Here is a 26,465-nt window from a genome sequence, read left to right as displayed (position 1 = left end):
TAAATGCACCAGTTTTAGAAATGCTCGCATGCACACCTTATTTTCTGAACCATAAGACTCACTTTTCTCCTTAAAAAATATTGCCCAAAATTCCCCTTCATCTTGTTTGTGGTGGTTATTAAAACTGTAGTGAAGACATCCAGTTGGCCTTCTGAAAAAAGTTGGCTTTTGTAGTACGTAACTATATTCAGATCTCTTGTAAAGTAAATGCTGATGGCATCCTTATTCTTTCTTAGATGACATTTTTATAAGGGGAGATAAATTTAAACTGGAAAAGGATGTTGCAAGATAGAAGTGTGATAATTTGCTTTCAGCCAGAGAGTAATTGATTGTTGGAACCAACTTCTATCTGGTGCTGTGGAAGTGATTATTATTATTTTTTTTTTTTTTTGTTGTTGATTCTGTATAAGTTTGATTCCTTGCATTATTTGCCACTACTAATACTAAAACCCATATCTAAGTGGCAGTGACCAAATTTTGGGAACTATGCATCAGTTGGCATACATTATTTTACAAGATTTATTAACATAAAATCATTAATGATTACAATTATGAATGATTTTATAATTAGTTTGGATTTTATGATTACTTTATGATTACTTTATATCATATTTGATGGTATTCAAAAACTAGCTTTCTGTATAATATAGAATATTTTATATAGTATTTATATGAAATTTTTTTTATTATAGGTTCAATTATCGTTCAACGCACTTCATGGTGAAGAATGGATTTTATAATTTTCTTAATTGGTTTGATGAAAGAGCATGGTATCCTCTAGGAAGGATAGTTGGGGGCACAGTAAGTCTCTTATGTTTAAATGTGCACTATTAATGAAAAGTTAATTGTGAATGAATTTTTTTTTTTTTTTTTTTCCATTCAGAGGAAGATGTGCTTTAATTTAGGGACATCACAATGTAATATTCAAATCACTTTATAACAAATCCAGAATCAGAATGTTTTTGTTATGTGGATGTTTTTGTTATTTGGATAAGTATCCTCTAACTGGGATGGCTCTTCTTTTAATTATAACATTAAAAATATTAACCTGAAATCAGCAAAATATATTAATATCTTGTATTAATGAAATCAGTAGGTATTTAATCACTGTTTCATTATCCACAAGCATCTATAAATAAAAAAGATTTTGTCTCTGGAAGAGAGATAAAATAATAATATAGAATAAATGTTTATGCAGCTTTCTCTTTTAATGAGTTATACAAATTGGGTGGAAAAATCACTAGATGTTTTTAATCTAACAATCACCCATCTAAGAATTCCTCTATTCATTGTTAAAAGTATCATCAGTTGAACTCTGAGAAAAATAATTCGATAATAACTTAAAAGCACACATCCAAATTTGTTATAGTCAGTGGGTGTATTTGATTGATTTGTTGCATTGCTATGATGCTACGAATCAGTTGTAGATTATCAACGCTGCATTTGTTATTTTCCTCTTTGCTGTGCTGTCGTATTCCTTTTAGATTTTTAGTCCTGGTCAGGGTAGGCTCTTTTTTCTTTGCTTGCTTGACACCATGAATCCACCTTATACTTTGTCTACCTCTAAGACTGTTACCTGCTTTGAATATTTGTTTAGGACTTTAGGCAATATCACTTCTCTCATGCATTTTACATGCCCATACCATACTAAGTTTTCTTCACTTACTTTTGGATATTTGTTATTCCAAAGTCCCTTTCCCCCCTTGGATTTACTCATTTGTAAATAATGATCTTGCCATTGCTTCCATATCTTGGTTAATTTTTTTTAACCTTTCATCATAAGATGAAAAATTACAGATGAAAAATTTACATTTTTCATCTGTAATCTTTGGAGAATATGTAGAAATGTATCTCACGTATTGCCAAGTTTAAATTCTTCAAAAGTGACTTGTTAAGTGAATGCCCTTCTTGGGAAATAAAAAAAAAAAAAAAAAAAAAATGCATTATTTCTTGTTAAATAGATCTGTTCATTAAAAAAATTTAAAGAAAAGTGCATAAATCAGATAAGTGCAAAATGCTGTAATAGGGAAGGAAGTAGACTGGCCTATTTTGCATAAATGACTTAATGACAACAGCTTAACTATGTAACAGAATAATAATAAGAGGTTTGAAACTTCATGGATCATTGGTTTATCTAACATGAAACCATCCCCATGGAAGAAATGAAAATTAAATTATAGAATAACAAAATGAACTCTTATTTTTATCATAGTCAATCACATACTCCCAGTGAAATTTCTGTTGTAGGTGGTCAAGGTCATTAAAAATGAATCTTTTTGACATATTCATAGTTTATACAATAACTGGTAATATTTGTGTACTATATCAGCCTCCCAATATTATTTAAGCTAGCTTTTTTTGCTTTGTATATCATCTGTTGGCTCCACCAATCCTAGGTAATTTTGGATATGACCAGGCCATAGTTTTCTCCATGTTATACTCATATTTGATGTCTTAACCTATTTCCATGCTGCTGCTTCCTTTCATGAGTATTTTGGACCCATTTCAAAAGGGACCATTGAGGGGGAAACCAATATAACACGTGTTTACACTACACGAATTCGATCATACACGATTTATAAATAGGGGAACAATATCTTATATAACACGAACCAAATTCGCTTATGCACGATTCGCGTTTGTGTTTACAAGAAATGGCAGTCGAACGCAGAATCACCCCAATTGAACGCAACACGATAGGAATGAAGAGAAGATTCTGAAAATGTATTTGTTTTTTATATCAGTGAAGGGGAAACACATTTCACCATAATAACATAAAAACCAAGACAATTCCAGCTATCGGTATAATCGCAAATGTAATTAGATAGAGTTTACTTCCAGTTTATAACAGATTCCACTAGCAGAAATGCAACTGGAAATTGTTTTTATTGTTTTATGGTAGTAACCCCCAAAAAATGTGCTTTAGTAAGATGTGAGGTGTTAATAGTGTATCTCTGCTTTTTCGATGTTGTTTATTCAGTTGCTACACGCGCGCAGCTTTGTTTATGTGTATTAAGCGTGCCTCCTCGTTTTGTAATTGTGCTTTATTCCCTAAAAATGAGTAAAATATTTAATTAAAAGGTGTGAAAAGGAAGCGTCCAGGTGAAGACTGCAAATTCAGAGAGAAAAAGAAAAGCAATATCGATAAACAGAGGCAGACTGGGTCAAAAATTCTTACTCGGGAAAATTTATAGTGGCCTCATACTAGCGTTTATGGCCAAAATCACTCCGGCCCACCGGGGTTTTCCCGGCAAGGCTTAATGCCAGTCCGCCTCTGTTGATAGAGAAAAAATATGAAATTATGAAACGCTTTGAGCGAAATGAAAGACCATGTGATATTGCACGTGCTACAGATCTAAATGAGGCAATGCCGAGAATTAGAAAGAATGCAGAGAAAATAAAAACAACTTTCATAGCAGGAACAACTCAAAGTGTAATTAAAATCCATTAGATTAAGACACAAAGAATTGGAAGAGATGGAACGGCTGTCATCTGTTTGGATAGAAATCAAACAAAAAACAAGTTTGCTTACGATAGAAGCAAAAGCATTATCAATATTTTATTACTTAATAGTCGTAATAAAATACATAAGCATTTTATTACAATTATTTATTGTGTTTGGTAATGTTTTGGTTACCAACGTGTGTTCAATCTTGGTTGGTCGGCACCTAACCCTGTTTTTCCCATAGGGCCTGTTGTTCATATTGCACGATTTTGCATTGCACGAGGGTTTCTAGGAACTCAACTATCATGCTATACGAGGACTGACTGTAGTTGAATCACAAGCACAGAAACATGTGAAAATAGCATGAGTGCCTTCTACTTACTGAATGATGCTTTGATTTGGTGATAAATGTTGCAGTGATGGTTTTATTTTTAATCAGCTTGGAGCACTGTTTGGTGATATGCTTTTTAACATTTCTAGAAATTATTTTTAACTTGTTATAATGAGATGAGGAATATAACAAACTGAATATTTGGGGTAATTTTCAACTGTCATTGCAATAAAATTGTCATTGAGCAAGGTGTACCTTGTAACATGATGGGTGTAATGTCAGGAGTGGGATCCCTCAAGGATGGGTTCTTGGACCACTGTTTCTGATTTTCATAAACAATAAACAATATCAATGATGGGATAGAAGTCTTGATGTCAAAATTTGCATAATACATAAAAATTGATATAGTAGTTAATGATTAGTACCAAGCAGCACTCCTTCGGGATGACTTGAATGGCTGCTAGAATGGTCAGAAAAGTAGCAGTTATGTTTTAATGCAGCAAAATGTCAGGTCTTACACTTTGGAAATAGCAACCCCAAAATAAATTATATACTTGGTGGGGTTGAGTTAAAAACTGTAGAGGAAGAAAGGGATCTGGGAGTTATAATACAGCCAGATACTTAGTTTTCTAAGTGGCAAAAACGGGCAGCCAGGAAAGCCCATTGTGTCCTATCAGTGATTTACCAAACATGATTCTGTAGAGATATGCAGGTCATAGTCCCACTGTATAAGGCAATTGTAGGACTACATTTGGAATACTGTGTTCAAGTATGGAGACCTCATTTGAAAAATGACATTGAACTTCTTGAACGTGTCCAGAGACTTGCAATCTCTTGTGGTGAGATTGGCAAAAGGGTGATCATGCGAAGAAAGACTGATTATGTGGGCTACAGAGCTTGGTAACTAGGCACCTCAGAGGTGACCTGATTGAGGTTTATTAGACCGAGAGGAGTTAGTAAAATGAATGAAGGCAGAATTTTCACTGTTTAAAGAATTCCAGAACTATGGGCCATAAATTCAAATTACAGGGAAAGAGGTTTAGACTAGATTATAGGAAGTTTTCTTTTAGCCAGTGAGTTGTCTATTACTAGAAAAAGTTGCCTCTGCAGGTAGTTGTGGCTGACAGTTTGAAGAAATTCAAAGGTCTACTGGATGATTACCTTCACGAGGAGGGAGTCGCATAATGTGTTTGTTTGTTTTTTTTTTTTGGCTGGTGCATCAAAAGCTTGTGGTTTCCTTGCATTTGGCCAGCCAGTATTACTATTAAACATCTGTGGTTAACATGATTTGCTCTTAAAAGATTTGTTATTACTTTTGCATAAATAAAGGCAAGAAAACAAAACATGATATTAATAACACTAAACACTCTCACTCACACCGGATGTTACTCTGTGGGAAGCAAGATATGCATGTTTCAGATTTGGTGCATTGTGAAGCATGCTTTTTTTTTTTTGAAATTTTGAAAAAATTTGAAAACAGAAGTGAATAATAGTATCTAATATATATATAAATATAAATTTTAAAAAATTCTGCTATTTAGTATTGTATAAACTGGCTTTTTCTAAATTAGTTTAGGAGTATTCCTTCTGCAGTACCCTTTATCTTGATTCTTCCCCTCCCTTTGTTTTATTATGTATGGGTTTATTTTTACTTTTTGCTCTACCAGTTTGCTGCATATTGGCATTTGTTTCATTTTTTTTTATTTTAATTTATTATAAGCAGCATGCAGTGCAGCATGCTTTGTAGCTACTAATTCTCTTTCTACTAAGCTTTACTAATTTTCTCTCTATTCTATGTATATTTAGTTAGTTTTTAATTTATTAAAATGTCATTAGAGAGACTATATGCTAATGCTGCTCATACTGTCATCTATAGCCTAAATTTTCATTTTGTTGGTCAAGTGTTGTAGTTTGTTTTCATCTCCATTTTTAGTGATATTTCACATAATTTGGACCTGGTGCTGTCTTCCGGAGGGTTGCTAAATTTCAACTAATTGGGATATTCTAAAATTTTTGTTATTTAGTATTGTGTAAATTGGCTTTTTCTAAATTATTTTAGGAGTGTTCCTTCTGAAATACCCTTTATCTTGATTCCCCTCCTGTTGTTTTTTTTTATGTATATATAAATAAATAAATATATATATATATATATATATATATATATATATATATATACAATTTTTTATCTTGCTTAATGTCCAGTTTTGCAGATGATAAAAAGGTTTTATCAGCAATAATACAAATAAGTAATCTGAGAGTAACATACCAACTGAGTGGTACTACACTTAGGTTACTGGAAAATGAAAAAGACCTGGAGGTAATTGTGCAGTCAGATATGAAGTCCTGAGCAATGCAGACAGGTTGCCAGGACGGCTCATGGGTTACAGAGGAAGGGCAACAAGAGGTGTTTTTTTTTTTTTTTGTAGTTGTTGGCGCATCAGCTTCTGTGGCCATAATGCACCTCTCAAGGTTTTTGCAGTACTTTGATCCAAGCCCGAGGCGGGATTCGAACCAGCAACCTTTGGGTTGCCAGGCAGGCACCTTAGCCACCCAGCTAGCCCGGTCGGCAACAAGAGTAGCAAGCGGAACAAAGGGGGGGGTGCTCCTAGCAAGAAAGGCTTCAGTTCTGCAAATTTCAGTAGCGTCTGAAGACTTGAGCACCTGTGAGGTGATCTGAGTGAGGTATTTAAGGTTTTGAATGGATTGAGCAAGCTCAATGCTGATGGGATTCTTTCTCTAGCTTAGATCATACATACATGAGGGGGGGAGCACAAATTCAAATTGAGGAAAGACAGTTGCAGAATAGGGGGGGTGTATATTTATATATATATATATATATATATATATATATTCTGCAACGGTTGCAGAATAGGTGTGCAGAAATTTGTCTCTGGCCAGCAGGTGGTTGATTGCTGGAATAAACTTCCATATGTTATTGTGCAAATTGATAGTTTAAATAAATTCAAGGAAGAACTGAGTAAACTATTGGAGGGAATGAGTAGGTGAAATGGGAGGTGTTTTTTTTTTTTTTTTGGCTGCTGCTTTATAAGCTTGCTTTGTTGGATCAGATGCTAATGCTGAAGTGATTCCATTATATAGTTTCATATTATCATTACCTGGGTTTGCCATTATAATTAAGAAATCCAGTGGTGGGGAGGTTGAACTGCCAGTTTGTTTTTTGATTATCATGAGGGCCCCGAGTTTTCCAAGTGATCAAGTGACTTAAAATGATTCTATAGTGCACTTCTCTATTATATTTAGTTCATTACATTTATAGCGATATTTATTTTCTGTACTTAAGTAGGTATTGCTAAAAGGACCTAGCAAACTATCAAAAAGGAAAGTCACCTTTCTTTTTTCCTTATTCTCAAACTAACCACCAACTCTACTAATCTATAGCTGCCGCTTGGTCACTTGGTGGCACCTCTCTTGCCTCCTTGTGGTATGGCCGGAAACCTGCGAGTTCGAAGATACACTCCCAGGGCTAAAAAGAGCAAAACATGAGTAGTAAAGTCATTACTTCCCAAGGGACTTCAGAGAAGATCCTGCTATCTCGAACTGCTGAAGATCATGAAAATACTGCCAAAAGGCAAAGAACAGATGGTTTAAAACCAACACCAATGCCCTTATTTCTATTCATTCACTCCACTGGAGAAGAGACATTAGGAAGGAAATCCCCATTTTTTTTTATCCAAAAAGTCTTGGAAGGACTAGCTGGAGCACCAAAAATGGTTGGGCGACTCCGATCTGGAGATTTTTTAGTTGAAACATCCAGTACCAGACATTGAGAAAAGTTACTGGTATCGAACTTTGGAAGTATACCAGTAGTGGTCACCCCCATATCACCTTAAATTCTTTGCGGGGAGTAATCTCTGAGTGGAATCTCTTGCACATTACTGAAGAGGAAATCAGCAACTAACTCCAAAATCTTCATGCATTAAGAATCTGCAGATAAAGGAACCACAAGGTGCAGTGATCACACTTGTGCCGAAGTGGGATTTACTCAGAGAGGTAACTACCATCCTGGGGTGAAGGGAAGGGTTTTTGCTTTCGTAAAGGTGACTATGGTGGTCTGAGACAGTATTTAAATTCTATATAGTGGACTAATTGATGATGTTACCAACAGCAAATTCAAAATGGTAAGCATTCAAAGAAATAATACCGGAAGCTACTAGAATTTTCATACAAACTAAGAAATATTGTTCAATATTAAGGCCTAAATGGATGTCAGATGAACTAATTAGACATGTGGCAGAGAAGAAAAATGTATGGGATACATATAAATTAACAGGTGACACTGGAGCCTATGATAGATATAAGCTGATCTGTAACCAAGTCACAAAGGAAGTTAGGCAGGCAAAGGCAGATTACGAGAAATCTTTGTCAAAGGATGCCAAGAAAAACAGCAGAGTTCTTTACTTATGTAAACCCTAGAAGGAAGGGGATGAATCATGTTGGTCCACTTGATATCAATGGTTCAACTGTTGATCCTGCTCAGGTAGCTAACAAAATAAATGAATATTTTGCATCTACATTCACACATGAGGAATTATTCAAGGATGGAAATGGCAGAGGGTGTATTAAACTCTGGCAGTAAGCTAGATAATCTTGTAATAACTGAGAGTAAAATGGAGGAGAAATTGTTGAAGATAAACATAAGAAAGGCATCTGGGATGGATGGAATCTATCTAGTTTTATTAAAGGAGGCAGTAAAGGAAGTAAACAAAACTTTGGCCATAATTATGAGAGCTTCCTTGGACTTAGGGGAGGTACTCATGGACTGGAAATGTGCAAATGTGACCCTGATCCAAAAAGGAAGATCAAAGGGAGACAGGTAATTACAGACCTGTTAGTTTAACTTCTGTTCCAGGGAAATTAATGGAGGCCTGGTTAAAGAAGCATTGCTGGATCATATAGACAAGACTTCAGTTATAGCTCAGACACAGCATGGGTTTGTTTAGGGGAAGTCTTGTCTGACCAATTTGATTGAATACTATGATGTAGTCACAAAGGAACTGGATGCAAAGAATAATTTTGATATCATATATTTGGATCTTAGAAAGGCTTTTGATACTGTTGCACATGGAAGACTGCTGCACAATTGGGAGCAGTGTGGCATTGGAGGCAAATTGCTGCTATGGATAAAGGGATGGTTGAGTGGGAGAAGACAGAGTGGTAATCAATGGACACTGCTCTTCGTGGACTAATGTTATTAGTGAAGTCCCCCAGGGTTCAGTGTTGTGTCCTTTGTTGTTTTCTGTATTCATTAATCCTATCGATGATGGTATATCAGGCTTAATGTCTAAGTTTGCAGACAATACGAAGGTTGACAGGGTTGTTAATGACATTAATGACAGTATGCTGATGCAACAGGATCTAGAAAAGTTGAGCAGATGAGCTGAAGTTTAACAGTTGGACAGACAACTTGAGTAGTCGAGACTGGCTAATTTTATACTCTGTGGATATAGTGTAGAAATTTTTCCCTTGCATGGGCCCTTTGTTTTAGTGCATGTTTTACTATGGATATGCTAGCCCTTTTGAATTCTCTTCTGAAATTTCTGTAATTTGCTTGTATTTTTATTTGTGAGAATTTTGGGATAATCTGTGAACGAATGCATTTTTTAAAAAAAAATCTGTTCGTTTTCTGTTGGAAATATCTTATTAAGGTTACTTCATATAGGTTGAAATGTTCACGTAATGGTTGTACGCCTTTGAAATGGAACAATGGATTATTCACTGAAGCATTTTTCTGACACATTTTAGTGGTTATGAAAGATCAAATAGCTAAATTTGGATATATGACATAGTAAAAAAAATATGTGGAGGTCCTAAAGTCTCAAACTTTAGAACCTCCACATATTTTTTTTACTTCACGAAGTTTAACATTGACAAATGTAAAGTACTACATATGGGAAGTAACCCCAGAGTAACGTATCAACTGTGTGTTACTACACTGACAGTGGTAGAGAGTGAAAAGGACCTGGGGGTAATTGTGCAGGCAGATATGAAGTTTTCTGAGCAGTGCAGACGGTCTGCAAGAGTAGCTCATGGTGTCTTGTCAATGATATACAGGAATTTTTCTAGCAGGGATAAGGAGGTGATTATCCCCTTGTATAAGGCATTGGTCAGGCCACACCTTGAGTACTGTATACAGGTCTGGAGGCCTTATTTTAAGGATGTAGAGCTGTTGGAACACGTACAGAGAAGGGCAACAAGATTAGTGAATTGAACAAAGGGATCCTCTTACGAAGAAAGGCTTAAGTTTTGCAAATTACAATGTCTGGAGACTAGGCACCTGCAAGGTGATCTGATTGAGGTGTATAAAGCCTTGAATGGTTTGAGCATGCTCAGTGCTGTTGGAATTCTTCCTCTTGCTCAGAATAATCACCTGAGAGGGCATAAATTCAAATTGAGGAAAGACAGTTGTAGGATAGGTGTGTGGAAGTTTTCCTTTAGTCAGTGGGTGGTTGATTGCTGGAACAAACTTCCATCTGTTGTTGTAGAAGTTGATAGCTCATACAGATTCAAGGCAGAAGTGGACAAAAATTCTGAGCAAGTGAATGGGTGAAATGAGAGGGAGTGTTTTTTTTTTTTTTTGCTGTTGCTATATAAGGTTGCTTTCTTGCATCATGTGCCCATGCTAATACATTAAGAATCAAGGAGTGACGAATGTAAAATGAATTTCTATTCGGAGAGATTGGAAATATAATACCTACCAAAACCTTAATTCTGACATTTAACACACGAAAAGAACTGTAAAAGCAGGATATTTGAACTGCCTAATAAAAGCATATAGCCCAAATCGCTTGCACTGTTTCAAATGTCAAAAATACGGACACTCACAGACTGCATGTAGAAATACACAACATGTGCTAAATGTGGATCCAAAGAACATCAGATTGAAATCTGATGAAATCTCTAACCCCAAAGTGTCCAAATTGTAAATGAGAAAATCCTGCTGACTCCAGAACATGTATAGTATAGTATCTTATTTAGGACGGCACCTGAACGAAATTTCAACTTTGCCTTTGTAAACTGTGATTGGTTACAGAGCACTGTAACAGGCCAGAAATGTGTGTAAAATTGTGTGTGTGTGTGTGTGTGTTGTTTAGTTGTTTCGACTCCAGAACATTGGAAAGATGGGAAAAAAGAAATACAGAAATACAAAACAGACCACAATATTACATATCAAAAAGCAAGAAAAATGGTTCAGCCAACTATAACCAGTAGAACAATGTACGCACAAGTAGCGACTAAATTTAAATCAGTGGAATGTAAAACTGAAATCTGTTCCTCCAAATGAATCTTTTTCTCCACAAGTCAAATACTTCAAGCAAAGCAACAAGATTAACATGAGAAAACAGTAAACACACCGATCTCAGTCCCCTCAGATTCTCCAACCTTGCAACAATGTAAGAGTAATGAAGGATCATGAACCTACCTCCGAATTTATGGAATTGAGAAAAAAGGAAAGGTAGATGATGAAGTGTTGGAAATCCATGCTGAAGAAGAAGATATGGATACTGGAGAACCGGTATTTCCCCAAAGAGATAGAATAAGGACAGAAAAACAAAAGACATCCACCCAACGAAAACAGCTCGAGGGACTGAGCAAATATAAATAATGGATAAAATTATTCAGTGGAACTGTCGAGGATTACGTGCTAATTTTGATGACGTCCAGTATCTGATCACTCAGTATACACCAATCTGTATCTGTCTCCAGAAAACGTACTTTAAACAACAAGATACCCTGAATATCAGGAACTATTCAATGTACAGAAGAGACCGAATAACTGAAGGTATAACACATGGAGGAGTTGCTGTATTAGTAAATGACAGAATACCAACACAATAGGTGCATATAGATAGCCGGTTAGAGGCGGTAGCAATTTGTGCAATAGCAGGGTACCTATTAACCATATGTTCGTTATACATTCCACCAGGAGATGTTTCTTACAAAGACCTAGATGCATTACAGCAACAACTACCTCCCCCAATCTGTCTGATGGGAGATATGAATTAGCATTAGCATTAGCATTAGTAGAGGCATTTGATGCAAGAAAGCAAGCTTATGCAGCATCAGCCAAAAAAAAAAAAAAAAAAAAAAAAAAGTAACATAAATAAATAAAAATAACCACTTCCACTTCACCCCTCTGTTCGTTCGAAATACCTGTCCAGCTGAGCCTTAAACTTATTTAGGCTATCAACTTCCACGACAAGGGATGGAAGTCTGTTCCACCCACCAACCACCCGCTGGCTAAAGGCAAATTTCCGCACATCTATCCTACATCTGTCTTTCCTCAATTTGAATTTATGCCCTCTCAGGTGATTTTTCTGAGCTAGAGGAAGAATCCCATCAGCATTGAGCATGCTCAAACCATTCAAGGCTTTGTACACCTCTATCAGATCACCCCGCTGGTGCCTAGTTTCCAGACACTGTAATTTGCAAAACTTAAGCCTTTCTTCGTAAGAGAACCCCTTTGTCCCATTCACCAATCTAGTTGCCCTTCTCTGTACTCGTTCCAGCAGCTCTACATCCTTCCTGAAATGAGGCCTCCAGGCCTGTATACAGTACTCTAGGTGTGGCCTGACCATTGCCTTATACAAGGGAATAATCACCTCCTTATCCCTGCTAGAAAAATTTCTATATATCATTGACAATACACCATGAGCTACTCTTGCAGCTCGTCTGCACTGCTCAGAGAACTTCATATCTGCCTGCACCACCACCCCCAGGTCCCTTTCATTCTCTACCACTGTCAGTGTAGTACCACAGAGTTGATACGTTGCTCTGGGGTTGCTGTTTCCCATATGTAGTACTTTACATTTGTCAATGTTAAACTTCATTTGCCACCTCGAAGCCCATCTGCTCAACCTTTCCAAATCCTGTTGCAGCAGCATAGTGTCAGTAGTGTCCTTGACAACCCTGCCAACCTTTGTATCGTCTGCAAACTTGGACATTAAGCCTGATATACCATCATCAATATCATTTATAAATACAGAAAACAATAAAGGCCCCAATACTGAACCCTGAGGGACTCCACTAATAACATTAGTCCACGATGAGCAGTGTCCATTGATTACCACTCTCTGTCTTCTCCCCCTCAACCACCCCTTTATCCATAGCAGCAACTTGCCTCCAATGCCACACTGCTCCAATTTGTGCAGCAGTCTTCCATGTGCAACAGTATCAAAAGCCTTTCTAAGATCCAAGTATATAATATCAAAGTTATTCCCTGCATCCAGTTCTTTTGTGACTGCATCATAGTATCCAATCAAATTGGTCAGGCAAGACTTCCCCTTAACAAAACCATGCTGTGTCCTAGCTATAACTGAAGTCTTGTCTAGATGATCCTGCAGTGCTTCTTTCACCAGTGCCTCCATTAATTTTCCGGGAACAGAAGTTAAACTCACAGGTCTATAATTACTTGTGTCAGCCTTTGATCCCCCTTTGTGAATTGGGGTCACATTTGCACATCTCCAGTCAATGGGTACCTCCCCTGAGTCCAAGGAAGCTCTCATAATTATGGCTAAGGGTTTGCTTACCTCCTTTGCTGCCTCCTTTAATATAACTGGATAGATCCCATCCACCCCAGGTGCCTTTCTTGTGTTTATCTTCAACAATTTCTCCTCCACTTTGCTCTCAGTTATTACAAGATTCTCTAGCTTACTGCTAGAGTTGAATACACCTCTGGCATTCCCCTCGCTGAATAACTCCTCATGTGTGAATGTCGATGCAAAATATTCATTTAGTTTGTTAGCTACCCGAGCAGGGTCATCAACAGTTGACCCATCGATCTCAAGTGGACCAATGGACATAATCCTTTGTGGGATTGCTCAGACTACAACAGAAGAGGATGCATTATTGAACAACTGCTAGAAAATCAATCACAACCTCTTACTTCTTAACAGGGGGCAACCACACTTTTACTTACACTTTCCAATTCAAACCACCACAGCTATGGACCTTACCATATGTACTCCTACACCTTACACAATAATTTAATTGGGAAGTATTCGAGGATCCTCTTGGTAGTGATCATTATCCAGTAATTTCCACACTGGTAAGTGAATATCCATATCATACCAGCAGGACTTCCTGCTGGAAGATAGAAAAAGCTAATCGGGAAGCATTTAGGAGAAAAGCGGTTTTCAGCACCAATATCATTCAACAGGAAACAGTAGATGTTGCACTAGCACATGTCACAGAAACCATACAAAACGCAGGCAAGCTAACAATCCCGAAGACTTCATCACATTTCCGAAACCATCTGAAAACACGGTGAAACAGTGATTGCACTGAAACAAGAAAACAACAAAATAGGGCATGGAACTGATTTCACAGATACCCCACAATAGACAATCTGATTGAGTACAAAAGAATGCGAACTATAGCACTAAATTCACTAGGAAGCAGAGTCAAAGAGCAACATGGATCAAATTCACATCTACAATAAACAAAACAACAAATGCACATATAGTCTGGAATAAAATAAGAAAAATGACAGGCAAATATAGAAATAGGCCATCACCAATACTGGTCTGCGATGGAATTAGTTTGACTGAACCTACCGTTATTGCAAATTCATTAGGTGAGACCTTTGCAAAAGTATCAGCGAAAGCTTCATACCATTCGGAATTTCTTATCCAAAAAGAAAAAGCAGAAAAGCATAGGATTGAATATAAATCAAAAGGTAATGAGCCCTACAATAAATGAACTGCACGAAGTTTTGTCCACAGCTAGGCCAAGTGCAGTAGGCCCAGACGACATACATTACTACATGATCAAGCACCTTAATAAGACTGAATTAGAAAATTTATTGAAACTGTATAACAGAATATTTCAAGAAAATGTATTTCCAAACACATGGCACCACGCAATAGTACTAGCTTTCCCTAAACCTGACAAAGACCTAATAAATCCATGCAAATATAGCCCTCACAAGTTGTTTATGAAAATTATATCCCTTATAGCAACTATAACCCTCACATCTATAGCCCTCACAAGCTGTTTAGGAAAATTACTAGAAAAAATGAAAAATAAGAGATTGATATGGTATTTAGAGGATAATAACATTTTCACAAATGCAATGTGGCTTTACACGTTACAGGTCTACACTAGACCACTAGTTCGGATAGAAGTCAACATCAGGAATGCATTTATCAGATCACAACATATGGTTACAGTATTTTTTGACATTGAAAAAAAAGCTTATGCTACCACTTGGAGATATGGGATCCTAAAAGACATACACGATGCTGGACTCAGAGTTAATCTTCTTATATTTATTCAGAACTTCCTTATGAACTGAACCTTCCAAGTCAAAGTACAAACTTCTTTCTCCAAAATCTACTAACAAGAAGAAGGCGTCCCACAAGGCTCACAGTCTTGAGTGCCACTTTGTTTGCCATAAAAATTTATTCGATCGCAAATCGGCTCCCTCCTTCAGTCTGACATGACTTTGTCGATGACTTTAGTATCTCTAATGTCAGTCATAGAACATGAGAACTATCAAGAGGCAGTTACAATGTGCAATCAACAATATAAGTAAGTGGGCACTAGATAATGATTTAGACTTTCAACACAAAAAAACAATATGTGTACATTTCTGCTGCAAAAGAAATCTCCATCCTGGCTCTGAATTAAAACTAGAAGAACAAATTATACCAATGCAACCGAAAGCAAAATTTCTCGGACTATCTTTAGATAAGAAACTTACTTTTGTGGAACACATCAGGCAGCTATGTAAAAGCTGCACAAAACATCTTAACATACTTAAAATCCTTTCATCAACAGCATGGGGAGCAGACAGCTATTTGTTATTAAACCTATACAAAGCACTAATTAGATCCAAGTTGGATTATGGAGCCCCAGTGTACGATTCAGCACGGAAAACAGCTCTCAAATGGCTAGACCCAGTTCATCACAATGCACTACGTATAGCCACTGGTGCCTACCGTACCTCTCCCATTAGTGGTCTGTATGCCAAAGCCAATGAACCACCTTTAACTCTTAGGTGACAACTAGTGTTGGATTATGCAATTAAAATAAAATCTATGCTCGGACACCCTGCTTGGGAGACGCTCTTTGATCCATGTTGCCGAAATATTTATCGGAATCATCAACAAGCAAATTGATCCCTGGGGATCAGAATGCAAGAATTTTTAGCAGTACGTAACCTAAATATAGACAATATAGTGCACATGGCAGTTCACACCCCTCCACCATGGGATTTACATATCCCAATATGTGACTTCTCCTTTCAGAAATGGAATAAAAAGGTATTCAACCTGCAACAATCTTTCAAAAGCTAAGTGCAACACATAGACTTCAATTTTCAGACTATATCCCAATATATATACAGATGGGTCGAAAACATACACTTTAGTTGGAGCAGCAGCTGTTTTCCCAGATATTACATTAACACAACAACTACCGGAAGAGTGCAGTGTATACACTGCAGAATTGTACATGCAAAAAATCACCTTAACTCATATACAAGGTATGCGTTACAAAAGAAGTGTAATATACACAGATTCCTTGAGTTCATTACAAGCCATGCAAAGTAGAGGCACACCCAAACCTCTGGCACATACAACACATACTAACTGACTGTGCTGTAAATGAACAGGAAATACATTTCTGGTGGATCCTGGGACATTCAGGGATTGCTGGAAATGAAGCAGCAGACAGATTAGCAAAAGAAGCCATACTGCAGACTGGAGAAGAAATCTCAGTCCCCTATTTTGAAGCCGACCGGGCTAGCCGAGTGGGTAAAGCACCTAACCGGCAACCCAAAGGTCGCGGGTTTGATTCCCGCCTCGGGCTTGGATCAAAGTACTGCAAAAACCTTGGGAGGTGCAATATGGCCACAGAAGCCGATGTGCCAACAACTACCAAATCAAAAAAAAAAAAAAAAAAAAAAAAATCCCCTATTTTGATTACAAATCTGTGATACAACGTGCATGCCAGATGCAGTGGCAAGAAACTTGGAATCTGCAAACTGTACCAAATAAAGCAGAAAATTGAAAACTGGGTTTCTAGCACACGAAAATCGAGAAAAGAAGAAACAGTACTGGCCAGACTACATGTTGGGCATACCCATTTTACACATTCTTTGCTATTGCAAGCAGAAGAACCACCACGATGTCAGACTTGTGATAGTATCCAGACAGTAAAACATATATCAATAGACTGTCCTAAATATGCAAAAGAATGCAAACAAGCCTTCAAAGATGTTTATAGGACACATCGCACCCTAGCAGATCTCTTAAATGATAGAGATGACTTTACAGATGTTTTTACCTTCCCTAATGTTATTAATTTATACCACCTCCTGTAAGAAAGTAAACACCAAGCAACAGACTAACCCAATTAATATGAATCAGGCAAAAAGGAACAACTCGCATTAAAAGTAAACACCTATGAAACACATCATACCACATGAACTGGCACATTATGACCAACGTAGTCCATGCTCCATTAAACCCTAACAACACAACCAACCTTGATCATCATAGTCTATGTATATCTTGCAAGGTTTGCCGCTATTTTTGATAGAGGTACAGTATGTTGGATTTTTATTACAGCTACTAAGCTAGCAGCATTATTTACAGAATGAATCTTATTAATTGAAGGAATATGATGAAGAATAACAGCATGACCAATCATGTCCCACTTTCATTAGGATTGTGCAAACATTGTTCAGAGAGCATTTTGTAATTAGTTTCATATTCAGTATTGGTAGAGCAAAATTTTAATTTATCAGGGAAAAATAAATATTCCAAGATTGTTTATCATGAAAACATAAGTGAACTCCATAAGATAAACAATTATATTATTTATCTTATGGAATTCACTTTCAATATGGTTTTAATAAATAAATATTTATTTGCCTTACCAAAATAAAGTGTTACATTGGTGAGTGACAAATTCCCCTCATGGCAATAAATGCTAGAGGATAAAACAAACAAACTATTACATTAGGGCACCCAGAAAGTTAATTCATATATCCATGTGTACAGATAACTTGTGTAGTCAAGACCTGCTAAATTTCGTAAAATCGGAAAAAGGCTAACATTGTGATTTTCTCTTGTAGAGGATCTGTAGCTTCATTTTGAATTTAAAATCAATGGTGTGAATTTAAACCAAATAAAAATAGTGATAAATAGAATGTATAGGCTATTAAGAAATATAGGAATATTAAATTTTAGAAATTATTTTTTAAGTCTGAAATTCTCTTACCTTAGATTTTTTTCAGGAATTACTGTATCCAAGTAAGATGTAATTAGAACAGTATTGAAATAAATAAACCTAGTAAGAAGACAAAGGAATAAAAGCAAGCTTTGGCCCTAAATCCATGCGTGGTGAAATAATTACAAGTATAATGGTAGATGAATTCCCAAAGCTTGATGGGGGCTTTTCATTTATACCATCTTCAAAGGGGAAGTGGACACATGTTGAAGGCCATATTTATAGCCTGGGCATGTTCCATTGCTGTATTTAAAAAGTGTGGTGTTTGAGTAGGTGAATGGAAGAGAAGGAGGATAGAAAGAAAATTCCCGCCTCCTCGTATTTCACTAATAGTTTGGGAATTTGAAAATTTGGAGATTTAGAGAAGCTTCAAGGTTTTTTGAGAGAGAGAGAGAGGATATGAAAGTGTCGACTTGGAAATCCAGGTGCATGACTACTTGTTCCCGTTAGTAGAAGTCTGTCCTGGACGGATACTTGCTGGGATGGGTAGTCGCACACTCGGATTTCCAAGTGGACACTTTCATATCCTCTCTCCAAAAAAACCTTTTAAGCTTTTCTAAATCTCTAAATTTTCAAATTCCCAAAGTATTAGTGAAATACGAGGAGGCAGAAATTTTCCTTCTGATCTTCCTTTCACCTACTCAAACACCATGCTTTTGAAATATGGCAATGGAACGTGCCTGAGCTATAAATGTGGCCTTCGACACATGTTCGCTTCCCCTTGGAAGATGGTATAAATGAAAAGCCCCCATCAAGCTTTGGGAATTCATCTCCCTTTATACTTCTAATTATTTCGTCATGCATGGATTTAGGGTCAAAGCTTACTTTTATTCTCTTCTCCTCTTACTAGGTTTATTTCAATACTATTCTAATTACATCTTACCCGGATGCACTCATTCCTGAAAAAATCTGAGGTAAGAGAATTTCTGACTTAAAATATAATATTTCTAAAATTTAATATTCCTATAATATTTCTTAATAGCCTATATATTCTATTTATCACTATTTTTATTTGATTTAAATTCACACCATTGATTTTAAATTCAAAATGAGACACAGATCCTCCACAAGAGAAAATCACAATAAGTTTAGCATTTGTCCAATTTTACAAAAATTAGCAGGTCTTGACTACACAAGTTAGACATGTCCAACATGTCTAACAAAATTTTGAGACTACAGGATTCCCATAATGTTTTTTACATTATGGGAATTTTGCAGGACAAAAAAAAAAAAAAAAAAAAAAAAAAACCCAGTTTCTGTGGAAAAAAACTTGCCATTACGCTTGAGATCAACTAACTCAGCCATGAAGTGAAAAAAGCCCATAAAAGTTCCTTGCGTCATCAGCAGGATTTGAATCCAGGTCTTTTCCACCCAGTATGGGGAGAATGGTGACGATACCATTGTGCTAACTGCAACTTTTATTACAGCTGCTAAGCTAGCAGCATTATTTTACAGATTGAAAAATAATCTGTAAAATTGTGAGCTGGTAATTTTTATTTTGTGATTTGTGTTGCTGTGGTACATATACTAATAATAATTAATACTAGGGGGCTTTGCTCACGAACCCCCCATGATTCAACGTAAAATGAAGAGGTATGACGAAGTAAGCCAAATCTTTTCTGCATAATAGACATCTGTCAGAACACACTGATTGATATCTAATCAGGAAATGACCTATGTAATTGTTTACCTGTGCATTTGTAGTGACATAATTGCCTCACCCACTTGTACCATGTGACCCGCATCCCTCTTCTCCCATTGGCCCCACCACACAGCATTCTCAAGGTCGAATAGATATCACTATGTAATTATTTACCTGCGTTTACATAGGTCACTTAGTTAAAGGCCTTTTACTTCGGGTTCCATAATGCACGAGGAATATTGTTGCATCTGAAAGAGCAGGACTAAAATATTTACAAACTATACAAATATTTAAAATACTTATGAACTATACAAATATTTACAAAATAGTGACAAATGGGCCTGGAGTACTGGGGTCCATAGTTTAACAGATATTTATTTAAAGTATACCCAGTATAAAATAAAATAAAATATTTCCAGTAGCTTTCGGAACTCGTGTCCCTTTCTCAACTGACAGAATTTTTTGAATACATTACAAGCAAAGTGTGGCACGTTACTCATTCGTCATTGTTGTAGCACGGACGTGTGCTGCCTTGCGCCAGTGATCATCCATCAATAAAACGGTTGTCTCCAGGATTGGATGTATACGCATGCCTTTCTGGCGATTTAATGCCTTAGGGTTGTTTATTATGTTTAGTGACTCTAGCCATAGGCGGTGGCGAAAGTGTCGCGCGTGGTCCACTATCTCAAAGTCGCGCTTGGGGTCAAGATCGTGGTTGGTAGCCCAAAAATGTTCTGCAAGCGCGGACTGGTCAGTTTCGGCAAGCCGGATTGCTCTGTCGTGTTCCGTGAGGCGATCCTGGAGACGTCTCGATGTCTCACCTACGTAGCAACTGTTACAGGCCCTACAGGTGATACGGTACACTACATTGCTGTCTTACGCAGCAATGTAGTGTACCGTATCACCTGTAGGGCCTGTAACAGTTGCTACGTAGGTGAGACATCGAGACGTCTCCAGGATCGCCTCACGGAACACGACAGAGCAATCCGGCTTGCCGAAACTGACCAGTCCGCGCTTGCAGAACATTTTTGGGCTACCAACCACGATCTTGACCCCAAGCGCGACTTTGAGATAGTGGACCACGCGCGACACTTTCGCCACCGCCTATGGCTAGAGTCACTAAACATAATAAACAACCCTAAGGCATTAAATCGCCAGAAAGGCATGCGTATACATCCAATCCTGGAGACAACCGTTTTATTGATGGATGATCACTGGCGCAAGGCAGCACACGTCCGTGCTACAACAATGACGAATGAGTAACGTGCCACACTTTGCTTGTAATGTATTCAAAAAATTCTGTCAGTTGAGAAAGGGACACGAGTTCTGAAAGCTACTGGAAATATTTTATTTTATTTTATTTTATACTGGGTATACTTTAAATAAATATCTGTTATTTACAAAATACTAAACTGTTTACAAATATGCAAACTATATTGGGACAAGAGTCACTTCATTAGCTGATATTAATATACAAAAAATGTTACGATATAACGTCAAATGATGCCGGGTATGGTTATCAGCTAATGAAGTGACTCATTGTCCCAATATGGTTTGCATATTTGTATTAGACAGTGAAGCATATGCACAAGGTTGGTGAATGTTATGGAGGCAGTTGTCTTGCAATGATACGAACGCTGGCATTCTTCCTACATATGTGCTCTACATTGTCAACAGCAAGTGTCTGATTCTGCCCAGTAATCCATTTGTGTTCCTTCCATTTAACGTTCATCAACCTCGTGCACATTTTCACTGTCTGTTATATGACCACGCCCTGCATCATTTGATGTTCCATTGTAACGTTTTTTGTATATTGTCAGCTAATGAAGGAACCCATCATCCCGATATAGTAGAGATATGATTGTAAATAGTTTAGTATTTTGTAAATATTTGTATAGTTTTGTTATTATTTGTATAATAATAATATTATACTAACATAACGAACTGATCGAAATCTAATCAGGAAATGACCCATGTAATTATTTACCTGCACATTTGTATTCCATTGGCTCAAATAAGTGATGTAATTGCCCCACCCTCTTCTCCCATTGGCTCGAATAAATATCACTAAGAGGAAAACTTTTTATTGTATAGATAGATATCATTATAATTAATATAACATACAGAGAAATTGTAGAGCTTTTAATTTTAAATGTGGGTGTATGAGTTATCAGTATCCCATACTGATCACTCATACACCCACAGAACTGATATATGAGGGGAAAATGCAAGGCTTCAGAGTGATATGTGGGCCATTTTAGCACACATTAATAGGAAACATTTGCCATTCTTTTCACTATTACATCGGAGTTATTGGAAATAATGTCCAACTCAGAAGTATGCAAACTTGTAAATGTCATTAACATTTTCATCCATGTTTTAACAGATTGTCTCACAAATGCCTCCATGGGAGAAATCCCAGGTGCTGTCTGACACGAACAAAAAAAAAAAAAAAAAAAGTTTCCATCTGTTACCTTCATCTTTCATATCCATTGAGACAGAGGGTAAGTGTGATACCAGGAAAGATTGTGAGCTACAATCTTCCTGCAGTACCCATAGTTAGACATTGCACCATCTCTTCAGCCAGACTGCACTGTACATTGCAACCACAATCATAAGGGCTACAATTTCTCTTGATTTGAAAAAAGTAGCCATTACTTAACATTCAGACCCATCTACCACATCTGTCAGCCACATCACTGATCCATGAACTAAGGAAACCCATGACATACTTTGTGCTCTTAACAGGGATATTAACAGCCATCATTGATATGTATCAAACATCACCTTTTTTGACCATCTTGATAGAGACAAAGATGTGGTTTGGATTTCTTGCAGGTGCAAAGTTGAGGAAAGCAGAAATATAGTCTGCTGTATTGACTGACAGTGTGGCAGGTACACACTCTCCAGTTATATCATAAGCTCCATGCTAGGATGGAGCATGAAAATCCTACTAGGTGGGGAAACTTGGAGGCAGTGACATTGATTTTCATATATTTTGAAAACCACATTTAAAAGTTCATGAGTCTACTGTATGGACCAGGGAACTCAACCGAAAATGTAGCAAGTACAAAGAAGTCTTAATAATACAATCTACCACAAACAGGGGGTCATCGGAAACAGGAAGAAAGTCATCATCCTATCTCACATCCTTGGGGGAGGATGATACTATTAAGTACAGTCATAACCTTGTGTGTGTAGACTTTATAAGCTGCGCAGGTCACCAAGTTGAGCTTGGTGCCGGTTTTGCGTTCACCTGGTGTTACTCGCGCATGAGCCAATGCAAAAATCACATTATACTAGCATTGTTCCCTAATGCATTAGTTGCATTAGACAAATTTGTGTTGTTAAAATGCACATTATAGCAGAACTGATTGTACTTTGACTTTGGGAGTTTGCTGTTGTGGAAAACTCATGGAGAGCAGTATTTGGCTCTATCTCAAGGATACAGTCATTCTTGATCAAGCACATTCACTCATCTTAAGTGAATCAAGGAGTATCCATATTGTTTATGCAAAGTACAACTTGAGTCATTATCGAGGGAATGCCAATTTCATCCTGTCTCTGAATCACTGAATCTTAGACAGATTTTATATTGATGTCATGGTAGTACAAACACTTTCTTGCATGCATACTATAATGTAGATGTAGCTATGCCTTATTCATTGATATTAGCATTAGTAGTTGCATATGATGCAAGAAAGCAATCTTGTACAGCATCAGCCAAAAAAAAAAAAAAAAATCCTTCCCATTTCACCTATACATTCCCTCCAATAGTTTGTATAGTTCTTCCTTTAACTTATTTAAGCTATCAACTTACACAACAGCAGATGGAATTTTGTTCCAGCCACTTGCTGGCTAAGGGCAAATTTATTCTGAAATTGCCCTTCCTCAGTTTGAATTTATGTCCCCTCATGGGTGTAGTCTGAGTAAGAGGAATAATCCCATCAGCATTAAGCTTACTCAATCCATTCGAAGCTTTAAACATCTCAAACAGATCATCTCGCAGGTGCCTAGTCTCACAAAGCCAACTATACCCAGTATTCCCTGGTGGTCGTCCTCCTAAGTACTAAGTGGGCATAACACTGCTTAACTTTGGTGATTGGACTAGAACCAGTGCATTCATTCTAATTATAGTTGGCTATCATACTAATGGTTGTTTGCTCTAACTCAAAGATTTAGGCCACTGAAAGGAAATATTTTGTTTCAGAAAGCCCTGGAGTATTATTTTTTTTGTGTTTAGTGCTTTTAATCTAGTATATATTTGTAATGAATGATGTAACTACCACAGTGCATGTGTAACCTAATTACATGTAGGTGTGATTTTAGTTTATATGTATTGAAATATTCAATTAAAATTAATTTTAAAATATTAATGGTTTCATTTAAAATAATTCTCTTTTATTTTATTGTATTGATTGCATATATTGAACTGCAGTTGGTTATAGAGATTAATGCTGAAAAACAGATTAAAAATATTAAAATAAATACAGGCAGTTCCTGCTCTACGAATTTTCACTTTGAGTTTGCGGTTTTTTTTTTAAGTATCAACAAAATCAAAAATATGAACATTAATTTTTTTTTTAATTGCAATCAATAATGCTAAATATTCATAAATACAGCATTTCAAGACATGTGCATAGCTATACAATACTACAGTACTACTTAGTATTGTATAGCTATGTGTACTACTGTATGTTCGTTTGTTCAGGCAGATGAGTGTCTCACTGACTCATATAACATAAAGCACTTACCACGCTGATATTGCAAAGAGTCGTTGCCCTTCATTTTTGCTGCCTTGTCTTATTTCAAATTTATCCTGCTTATTAATACTGTACAGTATGCCAAAGCGAAGTAATACTACTGAGAGTGATATCAATAGCTGAAATTGGCCCCCTCTCAAGGGGACAAGAATATCGATTTGTTATGGAAGAAAATACAAAGCCGTCGCAAACTTCTCTCGAAGAGTATTTCAAATCAGATGGAATATACAAAGACAGGTTCTACAGCCTCACCCACAGACAAGCAATAATCAATAGTCAAAGTGCCCATGTCTCCCTGAGGATGACATTGAACAGATACTTGGATTTGACAATTACTGGATTGATGACTGTGCTTCCCCCCCCCCAGCCACCCTACATTGGTGAGGGACCTGGGGCTGCCCACACCAACTAAACAACCTTTAAAAGGGGAGGGAGATGTATGGGCCAGGGATGCTCCTCAGCTGAAAAACATTGATAGGCTTTGGTAGCTGGGAGTACATTGCAGAAAGAAAGAATTGCATGAATGAGCTGAGTACTGCATGAATGTGTTAAGGTGTAATAGTAAATGTGGTAAAAGAGTATGGATGTGAGTTATCGTGAATTGAGAGTGACCTAGTATGGAAGCAAAAGAGTGACTGAGCATTATGGTAAATGGGAGTGAGTGAAGGAATGAATACAATTGGGTGAATGAGAAAACATTGTTATTATACACTTATTTTAGTGTGCGTGTGTGTGCTCTAGTAATAAGTACTAACCCTAATTGAACTTAGCTACTAACAACCCCAACACACCCACTGCACACCTCACTGGCATGTAAAGCATGCAGCTGGGACTGCACTGCAACTGAAAATTAATAGTAAGTTGAGGGGCCTCGGAGTGCAGAGAGAAAAGAATAAGTAAAATGAATGAGTGAAAGTATGAGTGAGAGTGTGAAAGAACACATCCAATGTTGTGATAGTAAGATTTTCATGTCTAATCTTTAACTAATTGTTAATCTTAATCCATTTTATCCATATTATTACATTAAATTATACTATACACGTAGGGAATAATTTCGACATTGTTTATTTAGATTTCAGCAAAGCTTTTGACTCAGTCCCACATGAGCGGTTGCTTTATAAGCTGGAACAGGTTGGAATCACTGGGAAAATCCTTAGATGGATATCAGGATGGCTTCGGGGCAGGGGACAGAGGGTTGTGATAAATGGCTATTCCTCAGATTGGGTCGATGTAAGAAGTGGGGTTCCCCAAGGACCACTGTTGTTTTTAATTTTCATAAACAACATTGATGAAGGGATAGAGGGCATGATATCTAAATTTGCAGATGTTAAAATTGGTAGAGTAGTTAATGATCACTGTCAAGCTGAGCTTCTTCAGAGAGACCTAGATTGACTTCAGGAATGGTCAGAAAAATGGCAGCTATGCTTTAATCCAACAAAGTGTAAGGTATTACACCTGGGAAACACTAATCCCAAAATAACTTATTCACTTGGTAAAGTTCAACTAAACCCAGTACTGGAGGAAAGGGACTTGGGGGTTATGATACGGTCAGACATGAAATTCTCTGAGCATTGTAAACAGGTTGCAAGGAAGATCCCATGGTGTCCTATCGATGATCTATCGAACTTTTGCAAGTAGAGATAAGGACGTGATAATCCCATTATATAAGGCTTTTGTTAGACCACACTTGGAATACTGTGTTCAAGTATGGAGACCACACCTAAAGAAAGACAGAAATTCTTGAAAGGGTGCAAAGACGGGTAACTGGCCTGGTGAGATCAGCAAAAGGGCGTCCTTATGATGAAAGACTTTGAATATGTGGGTTGCAGAGTTTGGAAACTAGACACCTTAGAGGAGATTTGATTGAGGTGTTTAAGGCTCTGAGAAGCATCAGTAAAATGAATGAGGATGAAATTTTCAAGATTATAAATGATGTTAGAACTAGGGGACATAAATTCAAGTTATGGGGAGAGATGTTTAGATTGGACTGCAGGAAGTTTTATTTTAGCCAGTGAGTTATAAATTACT

At 37.0% G+C, this 26,465-nt stretch overlaps 1 protein-coding gene across 2 annotated transcripts in view; it reads left to right on the top strand.

Annotated features, from left to right (window-relative positions):
- The window catches only part of Stt3B (catalytic subunit 3B of the oligosaccharyltransferase complex), a 247,533-nt gene that overhangs the window by 13,867 nt on the left and 207,201 nt on the right, over positions 1–26,465 (top strand). For both annotated transcript variants that reach the window (XM_090381684.1, XM_090381685.1), the window contains exon 2: positions 693–801. In XM_090381684.1, the coding sequence (XP_090237810.1) occupies positions 693–801 (109 nt within the window). The remainder of the gene's footprint in view (positions 1–692; positions 802–26,465) is intronic.

The sequence above is a fragment of the Mastigoproctus giganteus genome, chromosome 9 (genome assembly GCF_048544385.1).
Source record: "Mastigoproctus giganteus isolate SK-2022 chromosome 9, ASM4854438v1, whole genome shotgun sequence".
NCBI classification, from domain to species: Eukaryota; Metazoa; Arthropoda; class Arachnida; order Uropygi; family Thelyphonidae; genus Mastigoproctus; species Mastigoproctus giganteus.
The sequence above is the reverse complement of the archived record's forward strand: the minus strand, read 5'-3'. Positions and strand labels throughout refer to the sequence as shown.